The 18,311-nt window shown below is 44.7% G+C and overlaps 4 protein-coding genes across 5 annotated transcripts in view; 2 read left to right on the plus strand and 2 right to left on the minus strand.

The window, feature by feature from the left end:
• The window catches only part of LOC118792726 (inositol-tetrakisphosphate 1-kinase-like), a 36,798-nt gene extending 33,875 nt beyond the window's left edge, over positions 1 to 2,923 (minus strand). Inside the window, exons 1-2 of one of the 2 annotated variants that reach the window (XM_036550632.1) lie at positions 2,655 to 2,923; positions 1,943 to 2,134 (exon numbers count right to left, since the gene is read on the minus strand). In XM_036550632.1, coding sequence (XP_036406525.1) covers positions 1,943 to 2,037 — 95 coding nt within the window. In that variant the 5' untranslated portion in view covers positions 2,038 to 2,134; positions 2,655 to 2,923. Of the gene's footprint in view, positions 1 to 1,942; positions 2,135 to 2,355; positions 2,404 to 2,654 lie in introns of those variants that run through there. The other variant, XM_036550633.1, reaches the window with a different exon arrangement.
• Positions 2,924 to 5,249: 2,326 nt separating this feature from the next.
• LOC118792276 (transmembrane protein 251-like) lies at positions 5,250 to 6,626 on the plus strand. The gene is made up of 2 exons (XM_036550092.1): positions 5,250 to 5,382; positions 5,876 to 6,626. The coding sequence occupies exon 2, from the start codon at positions 5,891 to 5,893 to the stop codon at positions 6,317 to 6,319; it is 429 nt and encodes a 142-aa protein (XP_036405985.1). The 5' UTR covers positions 5,250 to 5,382; positions 5,876 to 5,890; the 3' UTR covers positions 6,320 to 6,626.
• Positions 6,627 to 8,923: 2,297 nt separating this feature from the next.
• si:dkeyp-55f12.3 (uncharacterized protein LOC568418 homolog) lies at positions 8,924 to 10,074 on the minus strand. Its single transcript, XM_036550662.1, has 2 exons — positions 9,866 to 10,074; positions 8,924 to 9,202 (listed from the first exon to the last, which is right to left on the minus strand). Exons 1-2 carry the CDS (start codon positions 10,065 to 10,067, stop codon positions 9,093 to 9,095), a joined length of 312 nt encoding a protein of 103 aa, XP_036406555.1. The 5' UTR covers positions 10,068 to 10,074; the 3' UTR covers positions 8,924 to 9,092.
• Positions 10,075 to 10,533: 459 nt separating this feature from the next.
• On the plus strand, positions 10,534 to 17,523 carry ubr7 (ubiquitin protein ligase E3 component n-recognin 7). Its single transcript, XM_036549927.1, has 11 exons — positions 10,534 to 10,667; positions 12,232 to 12,365; positions 12,701 to 12,761; positions 12,925 to 13,020; positions 13,525 to 13,578; positions 13,725 to 13,830; positions 14,014 to 14,213; positions 14,724 to 14,906; positions 15,183 to 15,354; positions 15,491 to 15,552; positions 15,926 to 17,523. Exons 1-11 carry the CDS (start codon positions 10,539 to 10,541, stop codon positions 16,016 to 16,018), a joined length of 1,290 nt encoding a protein of 429 aa, XP_036405820.1. The 5' UTR covers positions 10,534 to 10,538; the 3' UTR covers positions 16,019 to 17,523.
• Positions 17,524 to 18,311: the final 788 nt, after the last annotated feature.

Here is an 18,311-nt window from a genome sequence, read left to right on the forward strand (position 1 = left end):
ACTTTCATAAGAAACGCTCACTGCCTGCTGATTGGCCGGGTGAAAAGCCTGCTGTTTTTTTATTGCCTGTCCTTGGTGCATACATTGCCTCACTTTATAGCGTAGCTGTCACAGGATGTGTCGTCGGGCCTCAAAAACAGCTGGTAAGCGAGAGGCTAGGTTTCACACAGCTGTGCTCATGCAAGCGTAGGATGTCCTGCCTCCTTCCTCTGTGTCCTTTCCTTCTCCTCTTACTTGGTTATTTTGGCTCGACAACATAGCTCAAACGTTAGATTCAAAGAACATGAGCGTTTCAGCGGAGTTTCCTGCAAAGTGTGGGGGAAGCCCCCTATGGAAAGGTTTTGCTGTAACCGGGCACCTTACATCACCACTGACAACCTAGGAACATGCCATAAAACCAGGGTTCTCCCCTTTAGTGGATGCAGAGCAGCGAAGACAAAAAAAACCTGGATTCCCTGTGGATGACATCACCGCATGCTTTGAATGCACCTTCACGTGGTCTGCATGACACAACCACCTCACACAAGTATGGCATCACCACTTTATGAAGCATTCATAAGAAATGTCACTTGGTTGAGCTAGAGCAGTGTTTCTCAATCCTACTCCTGGAGCCCCCCTGTCCTACATATCTTCTATCCATTCTTTCTCAAAACACACCTGATTGAAATTAGTGTGAGCTCTTGATTAAATCAGGTGTGCCCAGCTAAACAAAAGTGCCACTGATGAGTTCAGTCAGGTAGGTAGAGCAGGGAAAGATGGAAAATGTGCAGGCCAGGGGGGCCCCAGGAGCAGTATTGAGAATCAGTGAGCTAGAGCGACACACTAATGGAATCAAGCAAAATAAACTGCAAGAAACTGCAACACGTGCTATATCATGCAATACTAGGTGCTATTCAGCACTTCATTTTCTTACAAATGCTTTACAATGCAGTATTGTCATGCTGATACAGTGTGCTTTACGGAGATCTTATTGAGACACACTTCATGTAAAATGAAAATGTGACAAGTGGACTATGTCACAGTCATTTTATTTGGAGCTATTTCAGCTACTGTGCAGCGGTGTTCCAAGGAAGCCTTTCCTCCATGACAGGCAGATTTTATCCACGCTGTTCTGAGCCGATACAACAAACTGTACTGCGTGGTTGGCAGGGGAGTTTGTTCGGTGATGAGCTGAACTGAGAAGAAGAACGGAGGATCATAAGAAGAAGAGACGAGGGACTGTTTTGCGCGACGCTTCTAGGAACTCGAAAACAAATTCTGCTACGGGCGCACAGGGGAGCGCAACGCTTTCAGACTCCACCCGCCCCCAGATTGCCTAGAGTCCCATATTCTGTGGTTCGGCGATGCCAGACTGGTCCGCTTGACACGGGCCAAATTGCAAATAAGCAATTATCTACCCGTGCGAAAATAATTAATAATACATATATACGCTCGCCTTTTCGGGCAATATAGCCAGCACTTAGATGAAAAAACAGCCGTTTCGTTACTCGGATTCCATCGTTGAAGTTACGGCAAAACGAATCAAGGTGAACAAATTGTGAGGGGTTTTAACGGAGGTTTGTATCGGTAAATTAAGATAAGTAACCATATATAAATATAACTCCTACAACGTAAATTAGACATTCTCTACCCACTCTCTCCGAACAAAAAATCACCTCACACGTAGCCACTGTCGCTCTGTGGTATTAGCTATTAAGTTCACGCTGGTGACTATGATTCGCGTACTCCATGCAGCTAGTGTCATTCCGTGACTTTTGGTCCGTCTTCAAGCAACAGGTAAACTAGAGAGGATACACGGTGCTGGAAATCTACGCAAAAGACCCAATGCAAACGTAGCCTGCGTGTGTTCCAGACAGTTACATTTTTACCGTCACGAGTCAATCGGAATCCCCTCAGCGAAAGAGCATATTTAACAGTATCAGTTCCCGGTCCCGGCACCTACCTGCACATGTCCACGAAGGCCAGAAAATTCAGCTTCTTCATCTTCTTTTCGCTGAGCCAATAGCCCACTCTCCTGCCTTTTAAAAAGGTCTGCATGTCAACCTCTCGCAGCAAGCTGTTATTACAGTCCAGATGTGATAAATTATTAAGGCTGGACTCCAGCGAAAACAGGAAACGGTCTACCCCCACAAACCTACAGAAATAGAAAAATCGTAAAACTTAAGTAGAAGAAAAGCGGATGTCATGGGCATAAAATTGAATTCTTTGGATGTTCTGAAAGGTAGCGAGCTACTGGATGCACAAACAATGTACAGCGTGAAAAAACAAAGTAGCAACAAAAATGTTTTCAAGACGATGTGGTTGGTCAGCTATGCTAGCTACTGCTGGTGCGATGCCTGTAGCTTCGTGTGTCACCTTGCAGTGGAGGGCTAACTACATATTTCCTCACGTCCAGCATTTCTGGTAGATCAAGTTGGCTAGCTGTCTGGCTCCAAAAGACCAGCCCTCCAACCGATTGTTTTTCCCCCTATGCACCCTGTATCTCCCGACACATAGTTGTTTTTTTGATACGCCGTCAAACCTGCTCTGCAACATTTCATTCTAACCTAGAGGATTCCTGGTTAAGAAAATCCTCACAAACAGTATGAGTAGAGAATTAAATCATTAAACCACTCACTGCATTCATTACAGCAATAAGCAACAACTAACTGTACCCGCTAATGCTTTCCTCCCTTTTTTTCGTTTGCTTCCATTGGCTAACTGATCATTCCCCAAGTCTCAGTCGTTGAATGTCCAGAAGTTTATCTCTTAGGTGCCGCTCATCAAATCTGCGCGGTGATAGTGTTTCGATTGCCAGTGATGAGTAGAAAATGCGTCCCGACACGCCCTCCGAAGTCTTGTTGTGTACATTGATTAGGTAAGGCAACGTGCATTCCCAGTAGCCATGGTGTATTGCACTGTGCACAGACTCCGCCAGCCCACTCTTTCCTGCTCGCATATGAATTGAGAAGGCTGCGTCAGCTTCTCCAGAGCTCCCCTAGATGGCAGCAGGCGAATACAATTGGCTCTTAAAGACATAGCACTGTTGCGACCTGTTTAGTTTCTGGACGCCTGCAAGTAGGTTACTATTACTATTACTCTGCCCAACATACTTCAGAAAGTGTGGGCTACTAAACTTTCCTCCGGCACACAGGGAACACCAATCAATAGAGTCTGCATACTATTCACGTCAGCTTAGGTGGTAATTATGGCAAACAACTTACAAAGGATAGAGATCACTACATGAGCAGATACCAGTTGTGATGAAATTAAGTTCATAGATAATGCACGATAATGAATTCAATGTCAGCAAAGGAGTTGTCGGCCAGCAACGAGTTTCATTCTGAAATTCATCAGTTTAGTCAAGATTTATAATGCTCTCCTCGCTTTTATAAGATTAATAAGAATGAACAATATCAATCAACATTTAACATAAAACCAAAAAAGCATACTTTCTCGATAAGGATACATTTATCGAAAACAGCTGGTTTAAACTAAACTATTAAATACAAACTGGTAAAAAAAAACTTGGAAATGGAAACATTTGATAAATAGATTTTTAAGCTGTATGTATCAGGTATCAGTAAAATGGCTAAAGTAAGTAAAATAGATTACAGTCTTTGAGTAATGCAAAGAACAGACTAAAATGTATATGTTAGTGGATATTTTTAATGCATGAGAGAGAGAGAGAGAGAGAGAGAGAACAATGTTTGAGGGAGAATCTAATAAAACGAACATAACTTGACAGCACAGCCACCCACTACTTCATAATAACTGCGAGTTTGCTGAATAAATCACTCTTTCACAATGAACTCAGTGCTCTCACAGCTAATCTCTTATGATGCAACATTTACAACAGCTGTTATGCAAGAGCAATCACAGGCAACCAGCCCTCAAAACAAAACTGCCAGGTTTTCATACTTTCACCTCAGAATTCTGCCAGTCATTCTTGTTTAGCCAGTCTCAGTCAGCACTCAAACCGCTGCACTCTGTCTGTGAGAGGAGTGTCCAAGTATGAATGCCAAGGCAAGGCAAGAAACTGCTGTGTGAGGAACAAAAAGTGATTTTGAAGTATGGGGTCTGTTTCCTGTGTCAACATCTTTGCGTGTGCGTAAGAGGGACGCGGTCACTGGCTGCTGCAGTGACACTATTGTACAAGCTGACGCAACGGCAACGAAGGGAGGAGGCGTTCAGCAGCCTTGGACAATAAACGGATTAGCCTTGTTAAGGGTATGTCACAACACAAGAGTAAACAGCCCACAGGGAGAGGTCAATGACGGATGGGTGAGGCCTAAGGGACAGCCTGACCCTTAAACAATCTACCTGTTGCAAAGGAACACCCAAAGCTTTGCATGTGTAAATAACCTCTTGCTTGGGTGAGTGTCAGACCCTGTGCCACAAACATTGCACCAAAAAAACACATCAGAGGTTAGGACTTAACCTTAAACCCTTAAACCTTAAACCCTCCTATTTTTAATTTTTTTAATGTATTTGTTCAACTAAGAGAAACAAACAGCGGACAGCTCACTGTTAGTGGGCTGTAAATAGTGTGGGTTTCTGTGGTAATCATGCATTCGTTTGTATTATTATTATTTTTAATTTGATTAGCGGATGCCCCCTCCATGCTGATATACACAGCTTACATTTTTACAGATGGTGCATGTTTGTCAAGTACCTTCCTCAAAGGTGCCATGACAGTACAAAGTCTGTGGTTGGAACCCGTGACCCTCTGGTTACAAACCTAGTTACCAGATCACTATGTCCTAAAACAAATCCACAAATGAAAACTATGCATGAGAAAAAATATGTTGCATATTGAAGGATAACAACTATCAAATAATCCACATCAGAACATCCAAAATTTCAATACAAATGTAGCAACTGCGTCCAGTGCTGTAAAATCACAGCGCTGGGTGGTCAACTTTTGGCATTTGATAACTAAAAATTGTGGCATTTCCTTTAAGTCCTTAAATAGCATACGTTATTCGCCACGCCGAAATTGCACCCAAAACATCATTCTCGTGGATTTAGCTATCAAAAGTAGAAGGCTGTGGATTTACTTTTGAACCTTACATTCCGATAGGTCTAATGGTAGTCAGGTGAAGTAAGACACCTCACAATCGTTTAATCATCCATGAAGTTATCCTGCACGCTAGATGGCACTGCAGTTAATACCAGTAGCACCGACGTCGGTAGGAAAAACGCTGCACAGCAAATGGTTAAATTCCGGATATTGTATTTTCGAGGATGTTTGGCAAGTCAGATGACAACAGAACAGGACATAAGGAGGCGAAGCGACCAGTAGTGTGGGATGTGGCTGTCGACAGAAATTTGGAGAGCTGGATAGCAATAAAATACACCGCAAGATGTCGCTTGCGAATATAATTGTTCAGTAATTAAAAGGTGAGAACCAGCCAATTTGTCTCGTCCAATTCTTGCCCTGAAATTGACAAGCTGCTTATGTAACGATACCACGAGTCAGAGAGCTAGTTCCTCTTTGTATTGAGCAGTGCAAAGACTTGATCGGTAATTATAGTAACCATTCACTCGGCTGACGGCAAACTGTACAAAGCGACCCCTCGAGAACTGTCATTTTATTGCTTTCAGTTTTGATTTCGTGTTTTCAAAGACGATGACTATGAGCTTACATTTGCTGGTAAGTAGCCTGCTGGCTGGCTACCCAACACAGACGGATTAAGGGAGGAACAGCACCCGCCGTTGTCTGTGTTGCTAAAAGTAAAATGCGGAACTTCAGGAACATCGGGTGAAGGAATTCATAGGCACACAAGGAAAATGTTTTATATTATCGGGAATGCGTTTTAGTAAGCGGATTGCCTGTTGTCAGCGTGGTCCTATTGTGGTCGCCGAGTGTGAACGCATTATTCTTTCGTTTCAGGTAGGATTATGGAGAATGATGAACTTCCGTCAGCGGATGGGATGGATCGGCGTGGGGCTGTACCTGCTGGCTAGCGCGACCGCCTTCTACTACGTCTTCGAGATCAGCCAGACCTACAACCGGCTGACCCTGGAGCACGTAGAGCGGGCAGCCGCGGAGCCTCCGGCGCCCGGGGACGCAGCGGCTTCATCCTCCGCTTCCTCGCTCTCTTGGACGCACAGTTTGAAGACGCGTCTCCTCACCTTCCCTCTCTGGCTGTGGGGTGTCATCTTCCTCGTCCCCTACCTCCAGGTGTTCCTTTTCCTCTACTCCTGCACCCGCGCTGACCCCAGGACCGTGGGCTACTGCATCCTTCCCATTTGCTTGGCGGTCCTTTGCAATCGGCACCAGACCTTTGCCAAGGCCTCCAATCAGATAAGCAGACTGCAACTGATTGACACTTGAAGGGGTACAAGTGGAGTTAGGGTGGGACTTGGAGAAACACATGAGAATTTGAAGAACAGATGGTATACTGGCAGATTAATTTTCAGAATCTGCAGTCCAGATTGTTCCACACAGTCAGCCAACTACTGAAACTTGAAGGGTAATAACTGGGAGGCTTGTGCTGGTGAGTTTTACATGGCCAGGTCTTTTTTTAGACACTTTACACATTTCCTGATTTAATTCCTCATACTGAGGAAAGCCTGGGCCAAAACAGCTTCAGATTTTAATTATGGGCTAGGAGCCAGTATTCCAAAGCGAAATAACTGAGAAAATAGTTCCATCCACTCAGTTATCTCACCACACCACGTCTTTCCTAATTCTAAGAGTTTGTTGTAACATGAGTACTGGCCTTTTCCAAGAAAAACGCGATTGGTCCTGTAGGCTAATCACTCCACAAAGCAGAGGGTTACCACATGTCCCATCTGACTGCAAATGGTCAGTTGTAATGGACAGAAATGACAGAAATGTGGAAAAATGATACACAGCCTAAGATGGCGTCTATGTGACTCATTGAGAAAGGGAGAGCACAAAAGATGCAAACATCCAAGACTCAGTTTCAGTCTCCCATTTGTAAGGTCTCCAATGCAACCATACTGAGGCCATCTGAAGTCAAGTCCCACCAGACCGCATAATAAATTAATGTGACTGGGGTAGGCTCACGTTGTGGTAAAACACAGATAGTTTAGCGCTCCTGCTTTCTCTCTTGAGATTTTATGGCATTTTGAATCGAATGTATTATAAATTGTAATTCACAGGTGTCAGTTTTCTATGTGGATCTTTAAAATTTGTTTCTAAATTAATATACAGATATGCGTGTCCTGTTGTTAAAAAAATTTAAGATGTTTTGTGTCAAAAAAAGTTGCCAGTACTAGGCCAACGTGCAATGTCAGAAGTGAGGAAGACTGCACGCCTTTCTCACTTTTGAAACATTAGCTAGTATTTTATTCATTTTAAGTAAAGGCAGATGAGCTAAAAAAAAAAAGGTACTTGACATCCCATGAACTGTACATAGAGAACATTGTTTTGAGGTACACTTTTATCAGTGCTGAATTACAGCCACCTTTTTAAATATTTACATTTAAAATAATAATAACACCTGATAAAACACAACCACAGAAATGCGTTTGGAAGATTTTTGTTCCTATGTTTCTGCAAAATGATACTTTACAGATGATAGAAACCTTGAAAATCCGCACACATAAGATCAGTCACTTGGTACACCTTGATTTATTATCTGACATTGTACGTGAGGGACTAAGACCTTTCCACTATGTGTGTAACTAACTTGTCTTCAGTGTTGGTGTGTGCAATTCTTTATATGACACTGTCCTAGTGGAGAAACTGATGATCAGCCATCGCCCTTAATAGTAAACAATTATACAGATTGCAGCACAAATTAGTTTGTGATGCCGTGTATTAAGAAGGAAGATGTGGATGCATGCATGTCACTGCCAAAACTTTCAGGTTCAGCTGGGGATGTTGCTGGGAGACTGTACCTTTCTGTTGAAGCTCACAGGATCTTTCCCTTTATCCTACTGTGTAAGCTACTGTGTGAGCACACACAGAACAAGAGGACCGAATGTCACTGGACAAACTGCTTTTGTGCATCAGGTCTTTAAAATAAAATGGCAAGGTAATATCTGACAACTGCGTATTAACACTGCTCAAAAGCTGATGTCATGGTGGCAGTGACAGAGATGCAGCTCCTTGCCACCACTTGTATTATGGCAGTGTTTTAATGTATTCCAGACTTCTCCTTCTATGAATGTTTATGGAACTGGAAAAGTACACTGATCCGGTCGTTGACCATAATTAAATAACCATGTCACTGTCACTATTCAGCTGTGTTGGACATACAGCCATTGTGTCACTATTGAGACACTATTGAGTCTAACTAAAGTTAAGTCCCAGTTTTTTCGTTGCAGCGAATCAAACCATATGCCCGGTGACACTGCCAGTCATTGTCCATCATATGAGATTATTATTCCGAAGTTGTAAAAAATGAATCTATAAAATGCAACTTTAGTGTTGTGTATTACTCCTTTGAAAGGGCTCGACAGTGTTTTTTTCCATAATGAGTGTGTATTTATGGTGGGGGTACAAAGTTCTGTTTTGCCTTTTAAATCAAAATGCACTGTGATTTCAAAAAGCTTGGATTTTCTGAAAATAAAGTGTTTTGAAAAACTCTGTCACTCTTGCGTTTGCCAAATAAGGACAGAAAAAATGGTTTCCGATTTCCAGAGCTTTATTTTCCATAAGGAAAGTAGACCTCCACAGACTGTGGACATTAAAATACACAAGTAACGTCCTTCTCCAGAAAGACTCAAGTTCAACAGAGGGCAGGACGCCCTGGACATCTGCAGTAAGAACTGATCAACAGACCCGAGAAATCAAGCCCTCCTGTGCACATCACTTAACGGCTGCAAGATTAAGACAATGCTCCCTTTCCCACACAGCAAAACTCATTTAGAACAAAACCAAGACGACTACTCTGCCAAACCTCACAGGGCAGGAGTGCTCATGTATGCCCATACCACTGCAAACTCTTACAGATGGAGTTTTTTCGGTCTGTTTCCCAAGCAACAGGTAAACTGTGGACCGGCTTCCGAGATGACAGGGTTGGCACATAAAACATAAAAAAGATGAAACGTTTGTAACAAATGGATATCCTCCACCACAAGCATCTCTGTGAAAGGGAACAGACCTGCATGTCTGTAGGTCTTACTTTAAGCAATCAAGATTTCAATGTCTTTGAGCGTTTGGCTGGAGGCTCTGCACTGGTTGCCGTCTGCTTGGCTTTGGAATTGTCTTCTTCCTCTTCATCACTGTCATCATCTTCCTCATCTGTCAGAGAACAGCAAAATAAGAGAGGCGTGATGTTAAACCTACATGCAAGGTTTACATGCTTGCCACAAGGACGTGTGAACTAGACTACCCCAGTTATCTTCTATACTGCATTTCTGTCTCGTATGCAGGTAGTGGAAGAATGTTTGGGACTGAAGATTCGTGGTGACAGTGCGATTTCAGGAAAATACTCTAATGTACCGTATCAGAGTGTCTGTGATCACGTTTTCATGATAATCGGGAAATGAGGATTCGAAGACAGCTATTGCTACATAACATCAGCTACCAACTGGATGAAATTCCTTAACTTTGAATGAGTTGATAATATCAGCTCACCATAGATTTTCTTCAGCGCCGATTTATGAAATCCAACAGGTTAACCACATGTGTTAATGGACAAATTCGGATGTAAGTTTACATGGCATTAGTTTGAAGCACTCACTTAAAACTGTAGACTAACTCTTGATAACTAGCTCCAGTGAGAAGAGGCAGTCCTGTTTACTTTATGAGCTATCTTGTCCATTTGTAAACAAACGTTATTCTGCTAGATATTCTTACGTCACCTTCCATATTCAGCATATCAACACCTGCCAGGTAACGTTAGTTGACGTTGTGATAGATTGCTTTGCATAGGTAATTGTAAATTGCTGGTTAACTACTCACCACCGCCGTCAAAATCCCCCTTGCCATTCTCCGCAGTTCCCTTTTCCTGTAAAACAAGCTCTGTGAGGACCTCAGACACGTCGGCGCTTATCTTTTGAACCCCAGCTAAAACTGATTTCAGGTTGTTTTCAGCTTTAACCACAAACTCTTTCGTCTGTCCATCTCTGTATTTCAGCTCCCCTCGTACCTCGCACGCTGCCATGTTGACTGCTAACCGCAACCTCTGAACTCCGACCCGGGTTTACACGAGATTGACTAATTTGCCAGCGAATAAATAGGTGATTGTCTACAGCTTGCGCTTTAAATTACGTTTTGTGTCTTGCGTGCTGTACATTTAATTACAGGAAAGCCAAGATTTTCAATTCAACACTATGAGTGCGACAACTCAATCCCGTGAAGGTATGTTTCCCTTCCTGGGGTGAAGTCTCCTGATCCCCCTTCGCGCTACATACCAAGAGATAATATATCAGCGAGACAACGTGCTATGTGCTGTTTCCTAGCGCACGTACACGAGTTCCGGTTGTTATTGCAGTTGTTGGGCAGCGCTGGCGACAAGTAGTTCTGGTGATGGAGTGTGTAGTGCGAAGTATATGTAGATCGATAATCGGCAATCTTTGATATATTTTCACGCGAAGAGGAAGTGACATATCTTTGCTTATCTATCTTTTCAAGGATGGCGGTAAACGAGGGGGACGAGGCCACTGTGTCTCTGGTGGATGTTTTGGAAGAGGATGAGGAGTTAGAAAACGAAGCCTCTGCCGTTTTGGGCGGCAGCGATCCGGAGAAATGCTCCTATCCCGAGGTAAGCGATGGCAACCCGCCTCTAGTTGGTGTAGTCTTGGTATTAACCGTCTAGCTTAGCTAACAACCTTGCTAGGGATCGCAGTTATTAGCTGGCTACGTAGCTAGCAAGCCAGCTAGATCCGTTGATAGCCTTTGAGATTGATAGTGAGTTTATACAGAAATCTTCATGGTTGTGTTGGTAATACTACAAGAACCCACCCAGTTATATCAGTCGAATTAAGGCGACAGATTCGAAAGGATTTTCTGGTAGTTAGCAAACAACTAGCTAGGTAGCCATTGTTCGTCGTGGCTCTGAGAATAGCTACAGTAGCTTGCTAACTAGCGAGCTACAGTGTTATTGACATGCTTACACTGCACGAGTATTACTAGCGGCACTAGATGCTTCCTGTCATTATTTAGCTAGTAGATGCTTTTGTTACGAACATTAGCTACAGAACACAAGACAATAAGCTAGTTAGCTTGTATACACACAAGCTAACTAGATAATTGTACGTAATTGTAAACAAATAGCAATCAGTTTCGATACGAGCACATTTTAGAACGTGAACAAAAATAAAGTGTTACTCAAAATATATTACACTACAGCTCATATACATTAACGTGAGTCTAATTTTTGATAAGATAATGTGTAATAAACTTGCTAGATGAACATCGCTTGTCTTTGGAAAATAACGTGTGGTTGGAAAACTACAGGGTTCAAAATGTAAGCCTATGAATTGAGGCTTATTAAAAGAGAATAAGGGAAACGTTAATGTTGGTCTCTTGTAACATGTTACCCCAGGGTGTAGAGGGCAGTGTCTGTGGAGGAGATAATGGGAGACCAATTTTGTCAGACAGTTCATGCCAAAAAGAAAGTAGCCTCGGTGCTGAGATAGACTGGACATTTAGCAACAGAAGAACAGAGATGGAGTCACCAGTAGATAAACCATAGAGGACAAGGGGGGGGGGGGGGGGGCGTTTTGATGGGCTCCAAAGGGCAGAAGGGAAACGGTGGAGTTCTTTCAGTGAGGGGTCGTGCTGAACAGCAGAATCCTATGTAATTCAAGGGTGGGCAGGTGCACAAGAATGGCCAGTAAAAAATTGCAGTGAATTAAGGAGAATAATCACTAAGGACTGCACACAGACTTGTTTGGAAGTTGGTTGATTACAAAGAGTGCAGTAAGAAACAAAACATTAAATTTCTGTTTGGGATACATCGGAAATGTACTACACAGGGTACCATTATTACTGGTTTCATGAATGTGTTACGGGTTATGTTTGTAGCTTACCAGGATAGCTCGGTAAATATTTTGCATTAGCAAGCATAAATAACTTGAACTGCAACTTAAGTCAGGTGTGATATAGTATAAAACTATTCTTTTTTGGGTGTTTGTGTGTTACACTCAAAATGTTTGTAAGTAGCTCACTGTAATTATCGAACAGTTGAGGTGTACATCCTGTACATTGTGAACGAGGGGACTTCTTCACTGTCTGGCAGTCTGTGTCCAGCTGGTTCTGGGTTCTAGGCCGCGGCTGCTGTAAGGCTGATGTGCATGCGTCTTTGTTTTGCCTTTGCCCGGTAGGGCTACGTGAAGCGGCAGGCTCTCTACGCCTGCAACACCTGCACGCCGAAGGGCGGCGAGCCGGCCGGGATCTGCCTGGCCTGCTCCTACAAATGCCACGAGGGGCACGACCTCTTCGAGCTCTACACCAAAAGGTGGGCCCGTTTTAAGCGTCTGGGTTGAGTTCGATTCGTACTTTCATCAAAATGCAAAATGCATATACAGGGTGATCATGAAGTCCCAATCTGTGAAGATGTCTTTTTTTCAGCATTAAGGTATAATATTAATTTCATGATGATCTCAGAGTGGAAAGCTTCCACTGAATTTGGAAAGAATTCAATCAAATAGATAGGCACCTTCTATTTTGCCTTGTAATGAAGCACAGGTTTGCCTTGATGCACAACAGCTCCCTCTGCTGTTCATTGAGGGTCATGTTGAATTGTTACACCAGCACAGCACCTTTCGCTGACAACATTGCTCTTTTTGGCAGGAATTTTCGTTGTGACTGTGGAAATGGCAAATTTGGAGAGTTTGAGTGCAAGCTGTACCCGGTAAGGCATATGTACTCTGACATTGTCTCACTGCTGGCAGATATTATCAATATAGATGAGCCTTGAAACTTGGAGTATTTTCTGTTTTACATGACTTCAAGCCCAAACACAGTGCTTATAACAGCATCTTATAGGAGCTTCTCTTTGCTCTTTGGTCCTCCAGGAAAAAGACAAACTGAACACTGAAAACAAATACAGTCACAACTTCTTTGGTCTGTACTGTACTTGTGAAAGACCGTACCCTGACCCAGAGGATGAGGTAGGACCCACTTTCCACTGGTCTACAGTTCATTAAAGATTTATGCGTATCATTTAGTCTATGTCTCTTATTTAACAGCAGATTATTTCACCCAACCCTGGTTCTTTGGGACCCCTGTGAATGCTGTTGTTTGCCCCAGCTGAGTAATTTTGCGAACTGAGGTGTTAAATGAATACTGTCCTGGAGAGTCATTTAGTCTGCAGCAGGTTTGGGTGCTCTGATTTAGTGGACACTAAGTGACTTGTCATAACATTTTGCCAAGGTCATAGTCTCCTCAGTTGTTATACATTGTCTGTTGGATGGTTAGCCCTTAGATATTTTTTGCATGATAATGTTGCATAACTGCTGTCCATCCAGTGCAGTGCAAGTAGACCCAAATGAGAAGTCGCTCAGTTGCTCATTTGTTTTTTTTTCCCCCTGAGGGTGAGGTCTGTTGGCAGAGACTCGTGGGTAATGTAGTTTTTGTAAGCGCAGTGAAACAGGAAGTGCTCTTTTTTTTGCCAGGTTCCAGATGAAATGATCCAGTGTGTGGTCTGTGAGGACTGGTTTCATGGCAGGGTAAGCAGTGGAGGAACAGGGGTTTTGGAGGGGTGGGGTTACTGCTATCCTTCACCCCACCCTGACCCCCTCCTAGATTTGCATGTTGAGAATATCGGTTTACTCTGAGGATAGGGGCCTGATCATGTGAAATCTTGTTCCTGCAGCACTTGGGCTGCGCGGTGGCTGAGTGCGTGGAGCTGCAGGAGATGGTGTGCGAGACCTGCATGAACAGGGCGCCATTCCTGTGGACCTACGCCGCCCACCTGGCAGGTAGGCTGCTCCTCACTGGCTGCCTCTTAGCCTCGGGGGAGGGGATGGGGGCGGGGACCAGTGCTGTAGACTCGCTCTCTGAGTGAGTGGAACAAATGAGAATAATGGTTTGAGACATGATGTTTTTTTAGTTAGTGCTTTGTCTCTGGGATGTATGGATGATGAAAAATATACTCTTGCCAGCATCCCCAGTGACCAAAGGGAGTCCCTGCAAGACAGAGGCTGAGGAGGAGGTGAAGAAGGAGGTGAAAGAAGAGGTACAGAAAGAGGTGAAAGAGGAGGTACAGAAGGAGGTGAAGAAGGAGGAGGAGAATGGTGACGGAGGAGACCGGAGCCAGGGGGAGAGGCCTTCCACTAGCCTGAGCTGTCAGGGGGAGGAAAAGGTACTTGAACAGCACTAACAAAATTCACCCGCGCATACACTGACAAAAATGGAGTGAGACTCAAAAGAGGTTTTGTCACCTTCAAGTGCAAAAAATCCTGTCCTCAGCAAACCAGCAGGTCAATTCCCCTTTCGGCCAGCAGATGGCGCTGAGCTGTAATTATTATGCTTCTGAACATGACCCTTCTTGGTCTTGTCTGGCTCCGGATTTCTTTCCTGTGGGTGTTTTACTGGGCACATGATTTGTGTGATACAGATTCCTAAACCACAGACACCAACACGTTCAAGCCTGACATTATTCTCAGCGTAGTGGAACAATTTTCTCTCGCCATTTGTCAATGTCCAGTATGTACACAGCATTTGCGCTTTTAAAACTCCTCTAACTGGTCATGCGCTCTGCTCCCTGGCATAATGTGTTACAAAGGGAAACTGGTTTCACTGAGCAGGTTGACACCCTCACGCTGTAAATGCTGCGGATGGTCTGTAACTGCTTCCCCTGTCCGTGCCGAAGGCGACCGTGAATGGAGCGGCGGGATGCAAGCGGACCCGCCAGGAGATGGAGGACGACGGGGCCAGAGAGGCGGAGTGCAAGCTGAAAGCGCTGGCGGGCCAGGGGGCGGAGAGGCCTCGGGTGGGGGCGGTGTTCTGGCCCTCGGTGTGGCGTTCCAGGCTGTGCGCCTGCGCTGCCTGCAAGGTACGGTGCTTCCACCTTCCCGTCGAAAACCCCCCCAAAAAGCCCCTCCGAGACCCCGCTCCGTTCCTTACACCTCCAGCTTTGCAAAAACGACAGTAAAACTCCCATTCCCTGTGAAGTCAGTGGAGCGGTGCAGTTGTCAGCCAGCAGGTGGCAGCGTGCCACTACTGTTGGGCAGGTGAAAACGTGTGCACTGGGGGTGGCGTTTGTGTATGTTGCACCTGCTTGCCTTCTCCTGGGTGACGTGTCCTTCCGTCTCCCGACTGTCCCGCACAGAGAGTCTACGCAGAGGCGGGCGTGTCCTTCCTCCTGGACGAGTCGGACACGGTCCTGGCCTACGAGAACAAGGGCAAGACGACGGAGCAGGAGAGCAGCACGGAGGGCCGGGACCCGCTCATGTCGGCCCTGAACACGCTGAACCGCGTGCAGCAGCTGGAGATCATCTACGGTGAGGAGAGAGGGGAGCGGCGGCGGTGGGCGACGGTGGGGGTGGTGGGGGGTAGCCACAGGGCGAGACAGGGGGTCGCTATGAGCGTAGTGTGCGCTCCCATTCAAGTGCCAACCTGTTGCCTTTGTTGTCCCAGAGTACAACGACATGAAGACTGAGCTGAAGGATTACCTGCAGAGATTTGCAGAGGAAGGGAAGGTAAGGATCCACCCCCTGGCTACATCATACAATTTGGGGCAGCAGTGTAGCACAGTGGTAAGGAACAGGAGCTGAAAGGTTGCTGGTTCGATTCCCAACTGGGGTGCTGCTGTATGCTTGGGCAAGGTACTTAACTCAGAACTAAATCAGTAAATGTGCGGCTGTGTAAACGGGTTACAGTTTTTACGTTATCCATGTAGGTCAGTTTGGTTAAGAGTGTCTGCTAAATGACAGACACGTATTGTGTTGCTTTTCTCCTGTCAAATGACAATTGGCTAGCCTAGCTGTGTCACATGGGGGGTTATCAGGACCAATCAGAAGAAAGTGCACATTGTGAAAAAGCTGATCCAAATCCCGGCCCCCTCCCCGGCAGGTGGTGACCCCGCAGGACATCCAGCGCTTCTTCGAGGAGCAGCAGACTCGGAAGAGGAGGCGGGCCAACGCGGGACAGTATTACTGCAGCTGAACCGGCCCGACCCGTCCGGACCTGTCCCGTCCCCACGCCTCTGTCCTTACCGAGAGCTACAATTCCATATGCCAGTCACTGTTGGGTTTCTTTTTAACTGAGTAACGCGAGGTGTTCCACACCATACAACCCACTCCTCTACACTAACGGCTTTTAAATAAATAAATGCAGGCAAAAGTTGAAGGTTCCCCTTAAAAGGTTGTCTGACTACAAGCGTTTATGACTTCAGCTTCTCAGAGGAGTTTTTCTGTGTGGTTTTTTTTTTTGTTTCTATTACGTTTTATGTCTGTGGCAAAAGACCAAACAGCTCAAGGCAGGGGAACGGATTCTGGCGAGGCAGCGAGGATGTGGTGGTGACAGGTAGCGGCTGATGCTCTTAGCACAGCTGACGCTCCTGCTTGTACATTTACGCACTCTGCAGCTTGTACAGAGCAATACTGCGGGCCACTTGCCAAATCCAGACACGGATTGTTAAGCTTGTCGTCTGTCTCTTTAGCGTAGCGGGGCAAAAAAACCCCCAAAATTGGAAGTCTAACCTCCTCTTTAAATAGAGTATTCTGACACACAAAAACAGATGACTGCAGTTTGGAATAGTGTCGTGAACGTCCGCAGGGTTTTTCTGTGGGGCAGGGAGGCAAAGCTCTGTTTTGTGATGTTAAATTCAAATGTGTTTTCTGTTGCTATTACGATAAGGAAAGACAAAGGTGCACTGCTGAATGCTTTCTAGTTACCCTTTTCTACTAGTTGGTTAATTTATGCCCAGTAAAGGTAAAGCTGGTCAAAACAAGTATGTTTTTTTTTTCCCAGTGTGTTCAGGTGTCACTCAGCACAAAGTTCTGCCGCTGTCTGCTTTTCAGCTCATTCCATAGGATTTTCCTCGTCGTTACCTCTTCTGTAATTATTCTTGCTCTGGATCACAGTGACGCTGCACACAACTGTCATTATCAGAACTCGCCAGATGGGACTTCAGCGTTTCATGCAAAATGTCAGTTTTTCTGGCCTAACTTTGGCCGCAAATCACTTGGGAGTTTGAAATGGCTCATTACTGAGGGGAGGGAGGGGGAGGGGGGCACCCTGAAAACTTCAAATAAGGCTGGCTGTCCGTCAGACAGGAGAAGAAAAGACAGCGATAAATGGCATAGCCTCAGACCTGTGGAGTGAGCATTTCACATTTAGGGTGCAGAAATTTGTATGTATCACACTTTAAGCTGAAGTCATTACTGTTGGAGGCTCAGGTTGCTACGGTTGTCCGCTTCTCGTCCGAGATAGCGACACACACACGGGCATATACAGGCCTTTATCATTAGCCTAATGGTGGAAGCCTCTTATGACGTCACACCCAGTGAAGTATTGGTGGTGTTTTGAGGGATACAGATTTCTTTGAAACACCCTCCGCTACAGAGCTGTTAGCTCATACAGTAGTACAAATCTTTACTGGGTCATGAAATCTGAGAACTGCGATGTGTGCGCTCGCAGTGACCGGGACGTCTGTGACTGAGTTTTAGATACTTACTTCATGTCCCTTATGTAGAGTCTTGGTTTCCTTTTTAAATGTTAAACGTTTCTGAGAAATAAAACTATGAGTAAGTTGTGTTGTAATGTGTCAGTCATTTTTCCATTGCCCATAAATGATACTACCTCTCTCTGTTGCTGAATTCGCCTATACCTACTGCTTGTCATATTAAAAAAGCAGAAGCTGAAACTGAAACAGAAAAAGTGCCCCTTAATGATGGTAAATGCGCTGTTAACATGCATAAGCTAGTGTTTTTCCTCAGAATTAAATCCTGAATTGCTTCAGCTTCAGTACTTCCTTTACAGTTCATTACTTGGAAGACCCGCATAAATGTACTGATGAAGAAAAGAGGAAACGAGGACTTCTATCAAAGCAGTTTATTTTAAAGATGCCACTGAACTGCAGCCTGAGGTTCACTACTGTGCCACGCCCCCACTGAAGTAACAGTAGAAAAATAGACCCGATGAAAACTTTGTATGGGAAATCTACAAGAAAACCGCTTCCAACTTCATTATATACAGCAAATACAAATAACCTGGTGTACAGATATTTAAACCATTTCCACAAATTTCTGAAGGTTTCGTTTCAGAAGGTACCTAAAATGGGGGAAAAAAATACTGTCTTTCAAAAACATACACAAAGCATTACAGTTTTACAAAGAATCTGTGTATGCAGGTTTGTAGAAAACGCTTGCATAGGACAAAAGTTCATTTCTCGAGAAATTAGCCAGCAGCTGGCAAGGAAGGCACTGGTGTGTCACCATGGAGAGGGGGTAAAGGG

This window comes from Megalops cyprinoides, chromosome 17, assembly GCF_013368585.1.
Source record: "Megalops cyprinoides isolate fMegCyp1 chromosome 17, fMegCyp1.pri, whole genome shotgun sequence".
NCBI lineage: Eukaryota > Metazoa > Chordata > Actinopteri > Elopiformes > Megalopidae > Megalops > Megalops cyprinoides.